Genomic DNA, 18,340 nt, shown 5'->3' on the forward strand with positions numbered 1-18,340 from the left:
AGTAAGAGGTATGGACAATGAGTTACAGCAGCAGAGAAAAGGGCACCCAATTCGTCCACATAAATACTCCTTTACTTTGGAAATAACCGAGAAATACACAATTGTCTCCGCGTGATTAGAGGTCCCAAAGTGAGTGGCTCTAATGTGCCTCAGTACCCCAATTCTTGATATTGGTTTTAAAAAATTAGACCAAAAATTTAAGAATTGGGATTGGTTCCTCCCCCTGTCCTCTGAATCACTACTTCACTGCTGTAACTGCTCCACAGAAATCAATTCCTGAGTGTTAAACACATGCCGACTCCACACACCACACACAAAGTAGCTGAATATGTTAAACTCATAATGAAGTGAAATTAAGCAAAACAGCATTAATGCAGCATCAATATTATAAATGTAAACACGTCAATGAATGGGAATAGTAAGCATAAGCAATTCACAATTTGTAAATATATTACCCAACAGTTCCATCAGTGATAGTTACCAAAAAAATTCTAATTTCGCCACGAACCAAAACTTTATAAGATTCTCTCAAAGTCACTGAGCCTCTGTGCATTTTATACACTTGTATTAAGAGCTTGAAAGGCAGCATCAGGTTGAATGCATTTGCTTTTTTTTTTTTTTTTTTTTTTTTTTTAAGATTTTGGAGAGAGAACACAAGGAGGAGGAGTGGCAGGCTGAGGGAGAAGCAAGCTCCTCACTGGGCAAGGAGCCTGATACCGGACTCGATCCTGGGTACATGGGATTACGACCTGAGCTGAAGGCAGACACTCAACCGAGTCAGCCACCCAGGCATCCTGCCTTTAATTTTTAAAATAAGGAAACTGCCTGGCTAAATAATAAAGGATGAACTCCAAAACACTTTTATACATAAAAATTTCATAGTATTTAACTTATACAAGCCCATAAATGAAAAAATTTCCATTATGTTTTTAGAAGTAGAGCTGCATTTGCTTCAATAAACAGCATCATAATTTGCACAACAACAACAAAATAGAATGAGCACACCGCCCCCATAGGCTTAGCACCTAAACTCTGGGGGAAGGTTGGATTTTATTCAAGTGGAAAACAATTTCACACATTACCACTAGGATAGCTAAAGGCAAGATAGGAAAAATTAGCACAAAGAGCCATAGGAGTAGGAGAAAAATACATACAATCCTCCTATGCTGGTACAGTAAATCGAATTTGTTGAGTACCTCAGGCTTAGAGTAAAAGCATCCCCAGGTATGTGATGCTCTTACGGAACCCTATGGTTATATTCCCATCATCTGGGCACTACTGACAAAGCTAGGTGCAAAATGAACTCTACTTATCAAATCATTTTAAACGTTCTAAAGTTGGGGGATTGATGGGGGAGAGAAGGGTTTGCTTTTGTTTCAAGGAAGGATGCTATGACTCCACACAGAAATGAGGGTGGGTGTGAGAAACAATTTTTCTTTCACGGAATTACTCAATTTGCTTGAAGGCACAATGGAACCCAAGAACAAAAGTTTTAAATGATTTTGTCCATAAATACACAATAGGAATCCCTGTTATGTTGACTAGAAGTTGGTTATTTTGTATTCAGCAATTTCACTGGGAGGTTTCACAATCTGTGCACTTGCATAGCTGCTTTTCATTTTACATGAATTCTCTTAATGTTGAGGTAGAAACACAACCCAAGGAGGTGAATTATATCAATGACGTGCCTTTGCTGAAGAACTGGTTAAACACACAGAAGATCGAGAGAATTCTATTTTAATACTGTTTGGAGGTGGTACACCACTCTTAATTAATATGGCTTCAGCTGTGTCTGGGGTGTACAGTTTTATAAATTAATATCACTTATCTTCACGGGGAGTTAAATGAGCACCCTACTGAGTATTATCTCACACTGATAATCAGTAATTACAGTTTAAATAAAATTAATTAAACCAAAAACAGGCTCTAAAAAACTATCTGGATTTTAAGCTATAGTATAACACTATAATAGTGATAAAGTTCTTTTACAGTGTTTTAAATACTAACAGCAGTGATATTTTTTTAATTTAAAACAAAAGGAAGATACTGTAATTATTAGCCATTTTAAATTTGAAAAGCCTGAAAAAGTATCCTGAATCTACTTCCTTAGAACCGCTAAGGGAGTACCTATTTTCATGCAATCCAAGAGAATTAAGCAAATAAAAGTTCATTGTAATTATAAGTTAATTCTATGTGAATGCATACCTGAAATCTAGAAAAAAATTACGCAAAATTATCTACCAATTTTCACGCAACCTTGTACTATATTTAAGAAGATGGGACACCTGGGTGACTCAGTCAATTGAGTGTCCGACTCAAGTCATGATCTCTGGGGAGGGAGTTGGTGAGATGGACTTCCACATCCAGGTCTGGAGTCTGCTTCTCTCTTTCTCTCTTCCCCTCCTCTCTCCTTCCCTCTGTCCCTCCCCCTGGCTTGTGCTCTCTCTCTAAAATAAATAAATCTTTAAAAAAAAAATTGAGGAAGGAGAAGGGGAAAAAAAAAACCTAATAGCTAAAATCACTTGGCTTTTTAATTAACTTTATTGCTAAACAAGCAACTTGCTGATTAAAAAATGGGTTCCTGAGTCTGAATTCTGGATCCTGCTCAGTCGATTGCTTGTTGTGTCACGCTAAGGAAGCTATTTAAATCTTTCTTGATAATACCTATCCCCGCAAGTTGTTAATAGGAAATGAAGCTCCTTCTCACCTTTCTGCTTCGGGTTAAGGCCTGAAATGCCTTCGGTGACCACTCTATCAAATGGATTCCATACTCCCCATCATCACCGCACACAGTTTATTCCCTTTTGTGTCCTTTCACAAGACTTATGAAAACATGTAATTTCTTCATTTATTTTGAGAAAGTTGATGGTCTCTTTCCCACTAAAATGTAAGGGGCATGCTAGACAAACCATCAACTGTCTTAATCACTGTGGTAGCCAGTCTCTAAGACGGTCCCAAATAATTCTGACTTGTATAAACAGTAGGATACTGTGGAAATTATGGAGTGTGGTTTCCAAGACCAGATCATAAAAGACCACACCACAAAGACACTCAAGACCTGGGGGAGGTCCACATGGCAAAGAAATGAGCTAAAGAAACTAAAGAGGCCGAGACGCCTCTTTGCCAACAGCCATGCGAGTGTGCCATCTTGGAAGCCCAGCTGAGCCTTCAGATGACTTATTATATAGCAACAGAGGATGACTAGATCCTCAGAGAGTAAGAGTTATATAGCTCGAGCCAACATCTTCATTACAGTCTCATGGAACTCCAAGCCAAAACCATATACCGAAGCAACTACCAAATTCCTGCCCCCAGAAAAAGAAACTAAACGATTGCTGTTTTAAGTCACTAAGTTTTGGGGTAATTGTTAACACAGCAACAGGAAACTGTTACAGTCACTGCTGTATGTTCGGCCTACAGCACAGAACCTAGCAGATAGCTAGCAATCAATTAGCACGTGGTGTAAGTGAATGAGCAATTACTGGATAAAGTATTTAAGATACAGTACCGTCCCTGAAGAGGCTTACCAGCTGAAGGAAAAAACAGGAGAAGCTACTATAAATAAAGATAAAATACATAGACGCCCCCAAGAAAAAAAAATCATAAGCCAAATAAACTAGCAACGGAAAGGAATAAGTGATTAATTCTAGGGTGATGGAACCTCAAAAAGAGGCTTGAAAAGAGGATACATCAGGAACCCTGTGAGGCTGATGGGAGAATTATGGAAGATGGTACACGCTGACAGTCCAAAGACATGCTTGCCTGTTCCAGCGTCTTAACTAAAATGCTGGTGACATCACTAGGACTAAGATAGAACTCTGTCAGTGGGAAATTGGCCATTCATCCTTGCAGGTGTGAAGAACTAACCATCCTAGTCTGAGGCCACATCCTAGCACTCAGTAACAATTCCCACCAAGCCACCCACTATAACACTCTAACTTTAATAGCCCTCAGTGTTAGAAATGGCCCTTCCTGCCCTTAAATTTAGGTTTTAGTGAAATTCTAAGACGTTCCTTAGCTAGAGGCTTAGATAAAAAAGTTTATCATCAACACCCCCCCAAATGTACCTACCTACAGCAGTTTATTCACACTTAAATTTCATAGGTTATCTTATTCAATGAGAAGCATACTCACTAGGTTATTAACATTCCTTGAAAATGAATTGTAGGGGCACCTGGGTGGCTCAGTCATTAAGCGTCTGCCTTTGGCTCTGGTCATGATCCCAGAGTCCTGGGATCAAGCCCCACATCAGGCTCCCTGCTCAGTGGACGCCTGCTTCTCCCTCTCCCACTCTCCTTGTTTGTGTTCCCTCTCTCACTGTGTCTCTGTCAAATAAATAAATAAACTCTTTTTTTTTTTTTTTAAAGATTTTATTTATTTATTTGACACAGAGAGATCACAAGTAGGCAGAGAGGCAGGCAGAGAGAGAGAGGAGGAAGCAGGGTCCCTGCGGAGCAGAGAGCCTGATGCGGGGCTCGATCCCAGGACCCTGAGATCATGACCTGAGCCGAAGGCAGCGGCTTAATCCACTGAGCCACCCAGGCGCCCCATAAACTCTTTCAAAATAAAATAAATTACAATGTGCAGTATGCCTTCTACAGCCAACTGTTGCAGAGCTGCAAGTGAAGATTCCCACACAGGAAAAAACGGAGGCCCCCAACAACTACCAGCACCAATTTCCCAGTCAGAAGTGAACACCCTATAAATGGATTCTCCAGCTCCAGCAAGACTTAGCATGATGGCAGCCTGAGCCAATGTCATGCTTATCATCTCACAGAAGACCTCAAACCACCACTATCCCGGCTAAGCTGCTTCCAAATTTTAGACCCAAGAAACTGAAATGTTATTTTTATTTTTGTTTTAACCTACTCAGCTTTAGGATAATTATATAAAAACAGAAGACTAATACAGAGCTCCTCATAGGATACTTTTAAATGCCTAAAATAGGTATAATAACAAAAGCAGTATTATGAAAATATTTTAAAATTTTATAGTAATAGGTCTTCATGAACTCATCATAGAAAATGAGTAATAGGGGGGCGCCTGGGTGGCTCAGTGGGTTAAGCCGCTGCTTACGGCCCAGGTCGTGATCTCAGGGTCCTGGGATCGAGTCCCGCATCGGGCTCTCTGCTCGGCAGGGAGCCTGCTTTCCCCTCTCTCTCTGCCTGCCTGTCTACTTGTGATCTCTCTGTCAAATAAATAAATAAAATCTTTAAAAAAAAAAAATGAGTAATAGGAAATCTAATTTCAACGTAGTGTTGAACACAAACCACCTTTTGAAGTATCTTCAATCACTATTGTGCTTTGAACATATCTGTTTTCTGTGGTATAATAAATTCACAGATCAAATCCTACTGTATGTGTGTGTTTGGAATTTGTTTTCACCTACATTCATAATTTAAAAAAAAAAAACTAAGTTTTACTTAAAGATTAATGAAGATAAAGAAATTAATTTTTTTTTCTGTTCAAGTTCAAGGATACCATGCATTTTACTACAGACCCTTGGTGGTCCATGGCCTGCAGTTTAAGAACCCCTGGTAGGTACAGAATAACAGAAATCAAGGTGGAAAAGTAAACAACTCAAGTTCTAATGCCTTTCATGCGTTGGTGGCAGAAACTACAAGACCTCAAGTTGAGACCAACCAGGAGAACTGCACCAGAAATGCTCAAAAAGAGCTAGAAGCTTTTGAAGGAAGAAGCTAACAGGAATGAAAAGTCTTCAAAGAACATCTAGGTTTCAATTAGAGCAAGAAGGAAAAACAAACATTCAAAGACAGGCTTTGACTGCCAACGGGCAAAGTAGGAGGGCTTGAGAAGACCAGAGGAGTTGGGAGAGGATATCAGAGAAAAAGAATAAATGGACCTGGATGGTCAGAAAGGCATCTAGGTGCTGATATGGATGGGCTATGACTTCTGATTTTCACTTAGATCAACAGAAAATCATCTGAATTGTAGTAATAATGAAAACTAATAAGGAAACAAATCATGAAACGATACAGACCGACTCTTCTTAAATCATCTTCTCTCCGTCCCTACTGCCACTGTCCTGCTTCTGGACACCTGGACAACAGCCACAGCCTCCTCACTTACCTCTAAGTCTGCTCTGTCCCTCTACACCCAAACACTCTGAGCTACTCTCTATACTGACATTATTTTGATCTTACTGAAATGCAAATCCAGTCCTGCCCCTCACTCCTATGCTTAAAACCTTTCAACCTTTGCATCCCCATTATTCAGAGAAGGACATTCCAATTTTACCATGGCTCAAGAAGGTCCAGCTTGATCTGAACTGCACTTTCACTCCAGACAATCTCTTCACCACTCCAGCCCTCTTACGTGGTAGGATCCAGAAGTAATGAAAAAGCCAGACTCTCTTAAAAGTGCATGTTGTTCCCTGGGCTTAAAACCTATCCACAACCACAACTCCTATCCCATCCCCTTAATCTGGCTCATTTCAACTCCATCTTCAGCTCTCAGTTAACTATATCTTAGATAGGAGCCTTCCCGACTGAAGACTGGGCAAGATGCCCACAAGTCTGGTGCCTGCCATTACGTAGTAACAACACTATTCTGAAACTACCTCTATCATATGTTTACTCAACCAGGGTATAAGAACAGAATTATTATTTTATTCACTACTGGACCTACTCCTAGAATTCCATATAGTCCAAGCATATAGTGGGTGTTCTATTCGTTTTTGTTAAGTGAATAATAAATAGCTTTCTATCTTCCATGTCTGGGATACAAGCCATTGCTTCTTGCTTTGCCAATTCCTTCCCAACAATATCAGGAAGAACTCCTAGTGTTATGGTTTTATAAACTGAGAATAACCTGGACTCTTCCCAACACTGATCCTTTGAGTATTAGTCCCCTAGACTGAACACAACCTTGACTTCTGTAATGCAACACCACGTGAGAAGAAAAATATCCACTCAAAGGAAAAAACAGTCACTTAAAAAGAATATTCAAAACAATCCCTAAGTTATACCTACTCACATCTTAAAGCACAATTCTAATTTCTTATATGCAAATAATATATACATAAAAGGAAATATAAATTAGCTCTGTAGAAAAATATTACACTTTTTAGAAGACATAGATGAGTAATACCAATAAACAAAATTTCCCAAAACATCAACAATTGCTTTCTATTTGCCAACCCAACATTTCCATTAGGAATCCATTCAGTTACTATCCAGGAAGTAAAATTATCAGAGTAAAAAATTACTACAACTCCTGCCAGCTTAGATTCCAACTTGTGCTTCAGAAGTAGCTGAAAAGTCACCTTCTCTAGCAAGTCTTCTCCCAATATCAAAGCTGACCTTGGACTTCCAGTGAACACTAAATACAGTGCGATGGGCCTGGAACAGTATTATTGTGTACCTATGCAACTGTAAACTGTACACACATCTGCTTTCCCACTGTTCTCAGAGGCAGAGACAGTCATATTATCTTCGTATTCCTATAACAGTACTAACCACTCAAATGTTTAATGAATGGAGAAAAGGATGAATAAACGAGTCTGCACACCCACTACAGCTTAGTATATTCAACTCTGAGAGCTCTTGATCTTATTCCCAAGTTTCTAATGATTTGAGTAGGAGCTCTCTAAACTATCCCATAAATATTTAAAGATTCTAAGACAGTACTTAAGTATTACTACTGAAAACCCAAGTACAGGAAGCTCTAATTAACTCATATTAATGGGCTCAGAAAGGCTCACCTGACTTAGTGAATAATTTAAGCTTATAGAACTTATTTGATGTATTTTTACCACATACATTCAATTCATGGTCCCAGACCATGCTGGTTTATCTACTTTACACAGAAAAGTTTCTTTTGAATATATCCTTTCAAAGAAAAACTGGAAAATACCATACTCTCTGCATTATTATTCATGGTTTTTAAACCTACCAAGGAAAATAGAAGTTCATAAAAATGCAAAATGAACTTAAATTATAGTACAGAAAGTTTTATGTCCCATTAGGCCAATAAAGAAAATTTAAGTAATTCTTTTAAGTTAAGCTCTTTTTTTTAAAGTTGATGATTTATGTTCTGTTAAGTGAGTTGCAAGTGAGGCACATAATCAGAGAAAATGATTATATTCTTTCAAAAGTACAATGTCCAATTTAGCATTTATCCCACAAGGGAGGTCACATCTAGGTAGATCAAGAATAGCCTGCAGGTAGGCCAAACACAGTCCTGTTAAGCGTATTCATCTGGGCAACTCTTCTTTGAGCAGATCACACTCACATAACACACTTAGAAATATGCTGGAGTCATCTGGTAGCTGTTATATTGAGTTAGTCACAAGACCCACAGAGAACAATGAAAGCCTCTCAAAGCACTCATCAGAACCCCACCCAGGTGTTACCTTCAATGGCTCCAAGACCGTATTCCTGGTGGGGAAATTTGAGGAGAAACAGAAAAGGGAAATTTGAGGGGAACCAGAAAAGCTCCTACTTATATCTGGGGCCATTACTAGATCCGTGAAGTGGCTTCCCATACAGAGTTTTCCCATGTCTTTTACAATTAAAAAAAAGAAGAAAAAAAAAAAAAGATTCATATCCTTTACTTGTTGACATCTCTCATTCACACACATAAAGGTCTCTCAGTTTTGTTTACTGGAAATACTAAAAATAACTCATTTCTTTTTTTTTTTTTGTAAAGATTTTATTTATTTATTTGACAGAGAGAGATCACAAGTAGGCAGAGAGGCAGGCAGAGAGAGTGAGAGGGAAGCAGGCTCCCTTCAGAGCAGAGAGCCTGACGTGGTACTCGATCCCAGGACCCTGAGATCATGACCTGAGCCGAAGGCAGCAGCTTAAACCACTGAGCCACCCAGGTGCCCCAATAACTCATTTCTAATTATAGAAAACTTCTTAGAATATTTTTACAATTGTAATTCTCAGAATTAAGATCAATGGCTAGGATACAATTTTTCCTTATCAATTTAAAGGTCAGAAGTCTCATATAAATGGCTTCAAGGGGAAAAGCAGAAAACAAGAAAATATACTTTGAGATTTTATACTGGCACTCTCAGTGGTGAAAGGAATAGTATTTAAAAAGCAATATAACTCTTTTGGTAAAGACCATGTTCTCTGGAATCAGTCTGTCATAGTCTTTTCTCACCGCCCCCATGACATTGAACAAGTTATTAAATCTCTCTTGCTCAGTTTTGCCATTTTTCAAAATGGGAATAGTAATTTTCACAAGTTTCTAAGGGGGCATTAAGTATTTATAAAGCTAACATTTGGAACACTACTTAGCATAAAGCTGACAATTACAGGGTCTTTATGTTGCCTATCAAGTTAGAGAGGCAGGGTCCTACTATAAAGGCCTTATAGGTCATATTAAAGAGCTCAGGCTTGACTTATAGATAATGGGCGTACCTAAGCAGTTTCAAATGAGGTAAAATATGGTCAGATATATAATTTAGATGGGTCAGCCTGGTATGCAGGAAACTGACTTTTTAGGGAGCAACAAAGTTTCTTGAAAATCCTGACAAGAGATAGGGAGTCTTGTGCTATGATAGAAGGAATAGAGAAAAGGAAATAGATTCAAGAAATCATCATCAAGAAGCTACCTTCTATGAGAATATAGCAACAGAAACAAGCTTAAGAGGAAAGAAAGTCAAAGGTTTCATTTGGAGCATGTAGAGTTTCAAGTACAGATGAGACATCCATACAAAGGTATTCAGTAGGCCAATGAAGTAATAGGTCTCAACTTAAAGGTCACAGACAAAGACATGGACTAAGGCGATCACCCCAGTCCAGTACTATACAAAGAGGAGAGCAGTGGCTGAAGGAAAGAAACCTGATAAATAATAGTTTAAGACAGGCAGGGGAAAACCACACAAAACAGAAAAAGGTCATAGGGATACAAAAATCAATAAAGTTTGTGTCTCTAAAAACAAGAAATATTTGTCCAAAGAGGAAGGGAATAACTATATCAAGTATAGCCAATAAATCTAGTAAATTTACAAAGACTATAATTTAATGAATATTACTGGGGATAAAAGTAGTCCTTTCATAACGATGAAAGATTTACTGCAATTCCAAGTGTATATGCACTTACTTGCAGAGCTTTAAAATATATGGAACAAAACTTACAGAGCTGAAAAGAGAAATAAAAATCCAAAATTATAGTTGGAAACTTCCCTCTCCTCTCTCAATTATTAGAACAAGTGAACAGAAAAATCCAGAATATATGAACAACACTGTCAACCAATAGAACTTATAGACTAATTCTAAAACAAGCAGAATGCACACGTAACATTCACAAAGACAGACCACATTCTGGAAAGAGAGGACTCAAAACTGAAAATGACTGAAGTCACACAAACTATGGTCCCTGGCCACAAGAGAATTCAGTTTTAAGTCAGTAACAGAATGATCAGGAAAAGCCAAATATTTAAAAGTTAAACACAGATCTAAATAACCAATGGGTTAAAAAAGAAATCAACAGGAAATTAGAAGATATTTTGAATATTCAGAAAATGAGTCAGCTAAAGTAGCTCTCAGAGGAAAATTTATAGTGTAATTTTTTTATATTAGGAAGCAAAAGCCTCAAATCAATTATGTAAATTTCTACTTTAAGAAACCATAAAAAGATTAAGGCAAAAGGAAAGATAAAAGCAAAGTTATCATCCAGAAATTAATGAAACCTAAAACTGTTTTTCTGAGATCAATAAAATTGACAAATCTCTACCCTGACTAAGCAGCAGGGTAGGGGGGAAGAGGGGAATAGAAGACAAGTTACTAATCAGGATTAGAAAGGGGGGAAAAAAATCAATAAAGATCCTATATATAAAAGGATAAGGAAATATCACAAAAACCTAATTCAAAATACAGATATGAAAAAATTCCTTGAAAGCCCAAAGCCCACTCAAGAATGATTGGAATGGCCCTGTATTTTGTGATAGACATTACAAGATAGGAACAACAAATAAGCACAGTAAAAGATGCTCAACATCATTAGTCATTAGGGAAAACAATTTGTCAGTTTCTTATAAAATTAGTCATAGTTACCACCTGATTCCCCTTCCAAAATGAAAACCAGTCCACAAGAACTATACCCAAATGTTCACAGCTTTACTCAGTCCCCAAAAACTAGAAACCCAAACTACTGAATATAGAAACTGTAGTATGACCAAACAATGGAATACTATTCAGTAATAAAAAGAACAAATTTCTGATACATCAAAGCACAAGAGGGGTCTCAAAAGCATTATGCTAAGTAAAAGAAGCCAGACACTCCATTTATATGAAATCCTAGAAACTGAATTGTGTAGTGCAGTAAGCTGATTCATGATTCCCAAGAAACAAAATGGACAGGGAGGTTGGGGGAGGGCAAGAAGGATTGACCATAAAGCACAAAGGGAATCTTTTGAGGGTGATGGAAAGCTTTTTTATCATAATCATCTTGTATACATTATTGCATATATTTGTCAAAATCCATCAGGTTATACCCATAAAATTGGTGCATAATGTTCTAAGTAAATCCTTCCTCTTTCTATAAAAAAAAAAAAAAGGCATATTCCTACTTATACCACTAGTACAGTGAATGCATACGTCACCAAGCATGTTGGCAGGGTTTCTCCCTTAAAAAGCTCGATCACTAGGGATACCAAGGCTCCACAGCTAAATGAGTCCTGCGCATTCACACTGCTAGTAAGTGGCAGAACTAGCACCCGAACCCAGACTTCCACTTTCAACCACAGGTCATAAAGTGAAGAGCAGACACTTGGAGAGACCGGAGGACCTCCTCTTGTTGCTAAGCCAATGTCCATTTTCAAGCTACAGTTGTGAGCCATGTGTGCGACAAGAAATCAATGCAGTGGATCTGATCTGCACCATACTTTTTTTTTTTTAAATGGAATGGGGAGGAGTAAAAATACAATAGAAAAGAGTGGAAAAGATCAGAGTTTGCAATGCTCAGAAACATTAAATAATTGTTTATAAAATTATTTCAGTTGTGGAAGAATTTATATGGGTATGTGTGCTGGGCTACAAAATGAAGGGTACTTCTTACTATAGGTCTCAGCCAGGAAAGTGTGTAAATCATTACTGCAGGCCACACTAGAGATTATGATGGTAATATGGGCTGCAGGAGGGATAAAAGACAAGACAATGCAGAAGACCCACACTTTAAACAAAAGTTTCTGACGGACAGTGAGCAAGTTAAAACAACTTCTAGACCACAAAAACACTCCACAGACACACTGATGGAGAATTCAGCATCATGTCGTCCACATTCAGTTTCTTTCTGTTTACCTTTCCAAACTGGGCTCCCTTCACTGCCCTAGTCTCAATCCTTTTGTCTCTCCATGGAAAGAGCTCTTTTCAAACCAGATATAGACAATGGATGGTTGTAAACTAAACGACTTTTTCACCTTGCATTGCTCTTTATACATCATGAATGCTCAAATATTTGTAGAAAGAACACAGTTTCAAGTATATAAACTCTGCCCAGGGATCTCCACCATCAGAGCAGGACTTTCTTCCAGCAACCGGACAGTGTTCTATGAAATCCTGACTGTAATTCAAGAGATAACTTGAAACGTGAAATATTTTTGTGGCCCTTCATCACAACAAATTAAAAAGAGGTGGATTTTTAACATTAACGCTTCCCAGAATGTTCCAACTTAATGTTTCTAAAATACTCAATCAAACATGTGACTATAGGTGACATCAATCTTAAGCACCTTCTCTCAAGTTCTGTCCAAAACACGCTATTCTCACACTAAAGAGTTCTAAATTGGGGCACCTGGGTGGCTCAGTTAAGCGTCTGCCTTCAGCTCAGATCATGATCTCAGGGTCCTGGGATCCAGTACTGCATCAGGCTCCTCGCTCAACGAGGAATCTGCTTCTCCTTCTCCCTCTGCCTGCCTCTCCCCCTGCTTGTGCCCTCTCCCTCTCTGTCAAATAAAAATCTTTCTTAAAAAGTTCTAAATTAAGAATACACATGCAAAAAAAAAAAAAAAAGAATACACATGCAACATGCATGTGGGGGAGCCACTTTAATTAGAAAACATTGGCAGCACACACTAAAGCTTCCACGGCAAATGCTTCCCTGAGCTCTAACTCCCAGAAACACTTTACGGAGGCTCTAAGATACCAGTTACCTTTACCTCCTTTCCTCCAGGTTGTGCACTGGTCTGTGACACAGTGTATAAGGCTCAATTACAGATGCATCACATCACCCCACTGTCTATACCGGAAAATATTTTTTAAAGGGGTATAAAAGGGACAGAAATGAATGCAGCCATTCAACACATTTCAGCTTAAGCACAACTCGGAACTCTATGAGGAAAGTAGAGAAGGTATAATTAGTCCTGCTTTACAAATAAGTGAACAATCAAGTTAACTGATTTGCCAAGGTCAAAGAGCTAAGAGGTGAAGTTCGGTCTTTCCACAAGAGTTTCCGGATTCCTCATCCAATGCCCTTTCCACAGTGCATCAATCAATGAGTAAGGTTTGCTTTTCAGAACTTCTTTCTTATTCAGCAGAGCCAGGCTTCTTCTCTAAGCTCCATGGCAAAGCATCCAGCCGCCTGCTTGATCCTTCCATGGACTTGAGCCCCAGCTTACTCAAGAGCCAGGCTAAAGTACAAAAGCAGAAGTGAGCATTGGGAGCTGGGGAGACCAGTCAGCTGGTCAAGGGGGAAAAGGTTAAGGAGGAATCTAGAAGAAACATTCGTGGGCACACTGAAGATAAAAGCAGGGAAAAGGCAACCATCAGGGATCCAGGCAGGTAGTCAAAAGTCTGACAGCAAGCTCTTACCAAAGCTGTTTTTTGTTTTTGTTTTGTTTTTAAAGCTTCTTTACCCTGTACAAAGGCAAGGGTCCATGTCTGGAAAGCCTAACCAGGACCAAGCTATCCCTATGTCCAAGGAAACCACAATACTAGGCAAGTAATCAAAAACAGGGATTCATTCTTTTATTCTTTCAATGAAAAACTAATGAAAATGCTTACCATGTACCAGACAGCATACCTGGAATTAAAATACTGCTTCTTCCTTGAAGATGTTTAAACTGATGAGAAGTTCATAGAGTGATATACTGCTTTGATAAAAATACCACACAAGACACTATGGTAACTTCCCAAGAGTTCTGATCTTCTCAAGCCCGATTACAAGGATGAGGGGAGAGCAGGGATGGAGGCAAAAGGGAGAAAGAAAACTACAGTCTTCACTGAGGAGGGGCCCATTTATTAATGTAAGATCAAAGCAAGGCAGCTTCCAGAATGACCTGCTGAGGCCACTCTAGAAAAGAAACAGGACTGTTTCTAGAACTTAGAGTAGAGGCTGTGCGTTGGCAATGTGCAAGGTCAGTCCTAATGAGGGTAAGAGCAGCAGCTAAATGAAGAGAGGAAAAAATACTTAGTGCCCATAAAATATGAACAAATCTCATATGTCCTAGAATAGCATTCAGCTATAGAAAGGAACAAAGTAGCAATACAAGCTACAACGTGGATAACCCTTGAAAACATTATGCAAAGTGGTCTTTTGTGACTGAATGCTTTCATGTATCATGACTCCATTCATGGGAAATGTCCAGAAGTGGCAATCTCTAGATTATGTAGCCTGGCCACTGCCTTGGGCTGGTGGAGTTAGGGATGAGTGACTGCTTATAAGTAGGAGGCTTCTTTTTGGGTGGTGGAAATGTCCTAAAATTTGATTGTGGCGATGCCTGTACTACTCTGAATACACCAAAAACCATTCAGTTGTACACTTTACATGGGTGAACTATATGCTGGATGAACTATAGTTTAAGAAGGCTCTTACAATTCTATCACTGTATATTCTCATGGATGTTCAAACCAAAAATTGCAGGTGGTTTTATTATTAGCCATAAACAGCCATTTGAAGGCTAAGTCAGCACAGTAAGCATACGGTTTCGGAGCTTTGTGGAACAAGATTCAAGCCATAGCTGCACCCCTGGCCAGCTGCACTTACGTGGGCAAACTGCTTTCTTAACCTAGCTGACCCTCCATGTAACCAAGGGCCAAGATGAGGACAACATCTACCTTGCGAGTTAAGAAATTACATGTCCTCTATGTAAGAATTCCATATCACTACAACTTTCTAAATGCTGTTATATGAAAAACATTATCCAGAAAAGTTTACATCAACCTTCTTTGCTTACATCTTACCCAGAGAAATAAAACAGAATATTCTAATTGAATTTCTTCCATCTTGCATGTCAAGATCTAGATCTCATTCAACTCCACATGTCCACTTTATCCAAGTACCCAAGATAGTCCTTTGGATAACAGGGGTGCCAAACATTTTTTTGAGGGTTTACTATGTTCTAGGCACCCTGTTTCATATTAAAGGTGAATTCAAGTTCAAAACCAGGTCAACAGGGCCCTGTGCTTCGTCCCACCATGCTGACTTTTTTTTTTTTTAATATTATTATTTGAGTGGACCTTGTTGCTGTTCTTATTATCCCTTATCATTAGCCACGAGTTACATTCAAAAATCTATTTCTCAAAAACATGTACTCGAATAAAAAAGAAATCTGTAACGGTGCTATAAAGTGTTCATTACTGATAAGCAACAATAGGCAGAACAAATAGGAAGGTTCTCTCGCTTCTGAACAATATATTTTTTTAAATACATGCATGAGATTTGAGTCTGGTTTACTTTAATTAGCAACTACATATTTCAAAACGCTAAATATCTTTAGCTATTTTTTTTACCTCTTTCTGAAGTGCGCAATTCATCCCCAAAGAATGAGAGCTGATTTGAATGATTCAAAGTTGACTAACAATTTGTAATTAAACAAATTTTTTAAATTAACATATCAACTAGTTCCTTTTACTATTTAAAAGCAAAAAATGTCATTTTTTTAATCCATTCTGCCTCTTACTTTGGCACTATAAAAAACAGTATATTTCCAAAACATGCAGGTTTTTAAGCAGTTTCAAAGGTGTTAGCATAGCACGGCATCCACATTACATGGTTAGTTAAGATTCACAACGGAAGAAATGTTGAGCATAACCTTACCATATCATCCGTCAGTGTCTTAATATTTAAATGCTGCAAATGAAAGAAACCAATCATATCAGTAATTTATAACAGCTTTTTTATTTTAGTTAATAGAATACATTTAAAAATTCTACAATGCTAAGTTGAATGTAATTAAATTCCTGACAGTCTAATAAAAATGAATTATATATTGCTTTAATCACCTTCTCAAGAAGATGGACAAAAGGTACCCTGAATAGTATAGTTTCAAACGTTTCTCAAGATTTCTTGGACTTGCAAACCTGAAAAACTAGAAACCTGTGCTACAACAAATATATAGTCCTGATTAACAATATTTGTTACCATTAAGTATATGGACTTAGAACACAATGGATAGGGAGATTTAAAACATGAAAAAAAATCTGAACTACAAAACAGTGAAACTTTAAATCTACCATTAGCATGCAGCATAGTAGATAATGAAGTACTTTGCTGGCTTAATTAACTTAAACAATTCTAGTAACGAAGAGAGTACTGGAATGACTATTTGCATCTTTAACATCAGTTTGATTTATCACCAGTGGTGACAGTAGACACTTTTCAATTTCATTGCTAGCTTCTTTGAGAACCCTTTTGCTGATTTCCCTGCTAGACAAACATAAGGCCACTTTACAAAGTGAATAAATTAGTTTCTTACAAAGTGGTGTTCAAAAGAAAAAGTATTTAGGGGAAAAAAGACAACCAGAAATCTAAGTTTTATAAATTCCGGAGTCAGGCAAGATTTTGTATTCAAGGAGCCGGAATCAATTTCCAATGCTTCCCTGTCTTATTCAGTAGCATTAGACCATTTAAAAGGGCAGAGAATGGGTCAAGTACATTCCTAAATAGATCCGACTTTAGAAGTATAAAAGAACATGTGTTAGCATTCATCATCTAACAGCCTGAGTGGCACTGAATTCAATGCGGATGGGATGAAATTTGTCATTCGTATTTGTGTACCAGAATACATCTTTATGCTCAATCTACCTGAGGGACAAAACAGATTAAAAAATTGTATAGAACAAATCACTATCCCAGATTCTCTTGCTCCTTGACCAAGACATTCCTTCCTCTACGGCAAGGAATACAGTAACTGGAGGGGCCCAGAATAAGCTTTGTGTATAACCAAAGCTGCGTAACTAACCTACCACACTTAATAGCCACACCACTAGGTTCTAGCCTAAATGCTCTGTTCAATTGGGAAGAAAAGAGAGTACTGAATTAACTGATATTTAATCCTGGGCTAGAAGTTGTCTTCAATATTACCTTCAGCCCTTGAAAATAACAAGCACAGAAGTTCTTAAGAGTGGGTATACCCCTGGGAAGAACTATTAAGATTTCTGAGGTACTTAGGGTCACAGTCTCCTCCCAGAGGCCATTCCTACAATTAGACACCAGTCTACATGGCTCTCAAGTTCGCAGGAAAAGGAGCAGTAGAAAGACTGTGTGGAATGCCCCTCCCTCTAACTGCCTGCTGTATGCCAGTTTCCGGCCAACAGAGATTTCCAGCCCACTGCCCTTGGTTAACACATCTCTATTCTTCCGCCAGAGATACCACCCCAATCACAATACGCATGGCACCTGAAAGGGGTCGTTCTGCATTCCTCTCACAAGAGGAGAGGACTACAGCCAATTACCAAGACAATGGCATTCTAGGTAACCTAATGCTTAAAAAGTCAGGCCACAGAAAAAGGATCCGGCTGGAATCCTGTTTAGAGAAGTACACCATGATAAAAAGAAAATACCTTCCTCAGTGAAATAGTCCCAAATACCAGTTTGAGTTGCCTGAGGAAAATGCCATAAAAGCAACGTCAAGGGATTGGAAAGAAACAATTTTTAAAAACTAGAGTAGAGCCCAAGGAAGATTCATGAACTAAAGACTGCAGAAAAGATACAGGAAGTACAATACCAAACAGGAAAAGTGGGTAGTAGAGGTTACAGGATGCAAAACACAAAACATGTAAATACCTAGAAACAACATTTTTTGTAAAACTCCGAAGGTCCAAAGATACATAACCCTTTCAGTTAGAGTTGAACTCACAACTCAGAATCGAACAGTCACCCTTATGTAGAAGAAAGATGTGTAAGATCAATTTTTTTGGTCAAAACTTCTTTAGATGGTAAAACCATCTCACTGAGAATCTAGCTTTAGTGGCACCTGGGTGGCTCAGTTGGTTAAGCAAATGCCTTCAGCTGAGGTCATGATCCTGGGGTCCTGGGATCGAGCCCCATTGGGCTCTCTGCTCATGTGCTCACACTCTCCCTCTCTCAAATAAAAACTTTTAAAAAAGAATCTAGCTTTTAAAAGGACTCCATTTGTTCAATGCTT

General features: G+C 38.3%; 1 protein-coding gene across 2 annotated transcripts in view; it reads right to left on the reverse strand.

The window, feature by feature from the left end:
* The window catches only part of DIAPH3 (diaphanous related formin 3), a 512,673-nt gene that overhangs the window by 468,342 nt on the left and 25,991 nt on the right, over positions 1–18,340 (reverse strand). Inside the window, exon 2 of one of the 2 annotated variants that reach the window (XM_046028128.1) lies at positions 16,012–16,044. The exons of the other annotated variant lie outside the window; for it this stretch is intronic. Coding sequence (XP_045884084.1) covers positions 16,012–16,044 — 33 coding nt within the window. The remainder of the gene's footprint in view (positions 1–16,011; positions 16,045–18,340) is intronic. 2 annotated transcript variants of the gene reach the window in all.

The sequence above is a fragment of the Meles meles genome, chromosome 14 (assembly GCF_922984935.1).
Source record: "Meles meles chromosome 14, mMelMel3.1 paternal haplotype, whole genome shotgun sequence".
NCBI classification, from domain to species: Eukaryota; Metazoa; Chordata; class Mammalia; order Carnivora; family Mustelidae; genus Meles; species Meles meles.